The following is a 3,642-nucleotide window of genomic DNA, read 5'->3' as shown; positions in this document are numbered from 1 at the left end:
CCTCAATTGACAGGTGCATCTCAACACCTAAAGCCAGAAGGCAGCTTTCTGCCCAGAGCCGAGAGCCCTGTTTGCTCTCACTCCTGCAGGAAGGAGAGAAAACCAAAATGTCCCAGGCAAGTTCTGGTCTCCAGTGCACATGCAGACTCCTGAGCTGCAGGGAGAACAGGAACTGTTTGCTCGTTACACAGGGATTTCTATTTGCCGAAGAGTTAGTGAAAAAGGTTGAAGGTTAGCCTCCTTTTGTTGGCCACGCTGTGACATTTTAGGTGTTCTCTTTAACCCACGCTTCCAATGGTATCTTCAAGAGATACTAACCAAGTTTACGCTTGTGTCAGTGCATAGAAAATTAGAAAAAAGTCAGCTCCCATAATACATCAGAAACACAGAAACAGATCACTTCTTGCAGAATTTTCTTGAACTTTAGTTGGATGCATCTTAGACGCTGAACATGGTCCCGCTCACTGTGCAAACATTACCTCATTGAAACATTGTGGTCTGCCGATATTGAAAAACCGAAATTCAGGAAATACCCAGAAAGGGAGAAATATGGAAACAGGAACTTCCGCGTCCCTGAAACAGAGAACCAGGGCTACGCAGTATTTTTCAGGTCGGCTTCTCATCTGGCTGAGACTGAATGACAGTATTTGCCATAGCCTAGAGTTCTGGACACACCCAAGTTTTCCTATAATCGCCATCTATTATTTTTCCCTCAGCTGAAAAAACTTCAGTGAGCAATACTTAATGTGATCACAGCAACAAGATGCGTTTTTCTGAATTTTATACTTGGAAATGAAGGAAATGATCTCTGCTCTTGAAAACTGTGCTCACTTGCTCAATCATTTCTGCTCTGGGAATTTTTCCTGCTTTGCCTTGTGCTTTAATGGCTTGGGAAGAGCAGGAGCTCGGTTAACATCGTGGCAGGGAAATGGTTTTTCCCGCAGCTCTACGAAGAGCTGACTTGAACTCCTTATTTCTCAAGCTGTAAATCAGCGGATTGAACAAGGGAGTCAGGATGGTGTAGGAGACTGATATGAGAGCATCTCGGCTTGAGGAGTAGTTGGACTTGAGCCGTAAGTAGATAAAGGAGGCACAGCCATAATGGATGGTGACAACAATGAGGTGGGACGCACAGGTGGAGAAGGCTTTGTACCTGCCCAATGTGGAAGGAAACTGGAGTATGGCAGAGATGATGTGAATATAGGACACCAAAATCAGTGACAGGGGGATAACCAGGACCAGTGCACAGAGCATGACGATGACAATCTGACTCAGGTAGGTATGATGAGATGCCACCGTGAGGACAGGGGCGATGTCACAGAAGAAATGATGGAGCTGGTTGGAGGCGCGGAAGGGCAGATGGAATACCACGGAGGTGATAATCTGTGCAATAGTAAAGCCACAGGCACAGGCAGCAGCCACGAGTCCCACACACACCCCGTGTCCCATGAGCACCGTGTAGCGCAGAGGGTTACAGATGGCCACGTAGCGGTCATACCCCATGGCCGCCAGCAGGAAGGAGTGAGAGCAGCCGAGGAAGAGGAAGGTGAACATCTGGATGGCACAGCCCAGGAAGGAGATGGTCTTCTTCTGGGCCAGGAGGTCAACCAGCATCTTGGGTACGATGACGAAGGTGTAGCAGGTCTCAGAGCAGGAGAGGACAGCGAGGAAGAAGTACATGGGGGTGTGAAGGGCTCTGTCTAGCACGATGGTGGAAACGATGATGGCATTGGTGCCCAGAGTGAACAGGTAGAGGGGCAGGAAGGCAACAAAGAGCAGCCGCTGCAGCCCGGCCAGAGAAGAGAAGCCGAGGAAGACGAACTCTGTCACCAGGGTCCCGTTGCCCTGCTCCATGGAAGGTACATCATTCAGAGACAATCCAAGAGAGGCGGAGATAGTGTCAAGAGAGACCTCTGAAAACAAGTAGAATCACAAGAAATTGGCCACGATAGAGCAGGTGTTAAGATCCGTGCTCTAAATTCATGATTCCCCCTCCATGCGGTTTAATTTTAAGACAAAAAGGTGCCTAAAATCAGCCACGTGGACAACCAGGTGAGTGTCCAGAGTCATCCTAACAGCATAGGCAAACCATTCTTGACATTTCTCAGACCCAGCTCTCCCTCCGTCTTCTCTTGCAGGTTGCGGCTGTTATGCACATTCGTAACTCCGCGCTCTGTTTATCCCACAGACCTTGCCATCGGCTTCTTGTCCCCACCCTCTCCCATACCGTCAGTTGCAAAGTGAATCATCTGAACACACTACACGGAGAGGTGAATTTGTCTATGACTCTCAGCACCTTCCCCTTAGCATTCTTCTTACACTCCGACGTTTAGCTCCCACCTCCCCACGACCTGCACCTGCATTCTCCCCGCCCCCGTTGGCCACACTCTCTGGTGTGGTCATTGCCTCCACCTTCTTGTACTCTGATTACTCGGACTCTTGCTTCCAAGCCTTCATTCTGTTCTCCAATCTGGAACAAGTTTTCCAGGATGGAATATACCTCTGCATCCTCCAATGCCCACCTCAGAGTCCTTCCTCCTGCAGAGAGAACTTCCTCGGGACTCTTGTCCATTTCCATCACTTCTCTTAATGCCTACAGATACCCCATTGAACCCATCCTTCCCATCCCACCCCACATCTCTCCAGTCCGTCTTGCCCCTGATGCCCAGTACAACTTCTGAAATATAAATGGTATCATGTTGCTCCCCTCCTCAAAATTTTACTCATGGCTTTATACTCCAACCCCTTGTTTTGGAAACCAAAATGTTTTTGTGATCATCTATGGCTCTGTATGTGATGCCTCACTATCGTACAGATGTGTTGCATCCTCTCTGCCTCTATTCCTTGCTGATATTAACTTGTTATCCATTTTTTTAATTTAGAAATGTTTTACCATTACTCCGAAGCCCCAGCCAAATCACGAACTTTCTTGATCTCTCCCCATAAAGGAGATGCTTCTGTCTCAGAATTCATATAAGACATTAATTGCCAGTCTGATTTGTTGTTTACTTACTTTTGAAATATTGTATTGCATTTTTCTCATCTCTCTTTTCCATTGGATTTTGTACCCTTGAGGGGATGATGTAAATTGTATGTATTTTCACCTGAATTCTCCTCAGTATGTAGAACTGTATTTGGTACCTAACGGCTTCTCAATAATTCCTAGTCATACAAATTAAAAAGTTCACTTGACATGTTGTTACTTACCTCATGATGTCAGAAAGCCTTCCTTCCTAGAACTTGCAGAGTAAGAATCCTCACCATTCTTTCATCCTGGGCATGAGGATTGTACAAGACCAATAATGCCTAAGGATTTCTGTGCTACAGGAGCTAAGTTTTATCTTTCAAGCCAAAAAGAGAAATCTCAGTTTACAATAGGAATATAGTACTGAAGAGAGCATCATTAGAATTCTATGTATTCCCAATCCCTTGGACATTTGTTACTCTCTAGAGCATACTGGAATGTAAATAAATGGGAGGGGAATTATAAGGTAGACTTGTGTTTATCCCACTTAAAGAAGCTTATCATTGGGGCGCCTGGGTGGCGCAGTCGGTTAAGCGTCCGACTTCAGCCAGGTCACGATCTCGCGGTCCGTGAGTTCGAGCCCCGCGTCGGGCTCTGTGCTGACGGCTCAGAGCCTG

General features: G+C 46.8%; 1 protein-coding gene across 1 annotated transcript; it reads right to left on the bottom strand.

Moving 5' to 3' along the window:
* Window positions 1-909: 909 nt before the first annotated feature.
* On the bottom strand, window positions 910-1,854 carry LOC115505593 (olfactory receptor 10K2-like). Its single transcript, XM_030303249.1, has one exon. It carries the CDS (start codon window positions 1,852-1,854, stop codon window positions 910-912), a length of 945 nt encoding a protein of 314 aa, XP_030159109.1.
* Window positions 1,855-3,642: the final 1,788 nt, after the last annotated feature.

This window comes from Lynx canadensis, chromosome F1 (assembly GCF_007474595.2).
Source record: "Lynx canadensis isolate LIC74 chromosome F1, mLynCan4.pri.v2, whole genome shotgun sequence".
Taxonomy (NCBI): domain Eukaryota; kingdom Metazoa; phylum Chordata; class Mammalia; order Carnivora; family Felidae; genus Lynx; species Lynx canadensis.
Note: the sequence above shows the minus strand (reverse complement) of the source record. Positions and strands in the feature narration are given on the sequence as shown.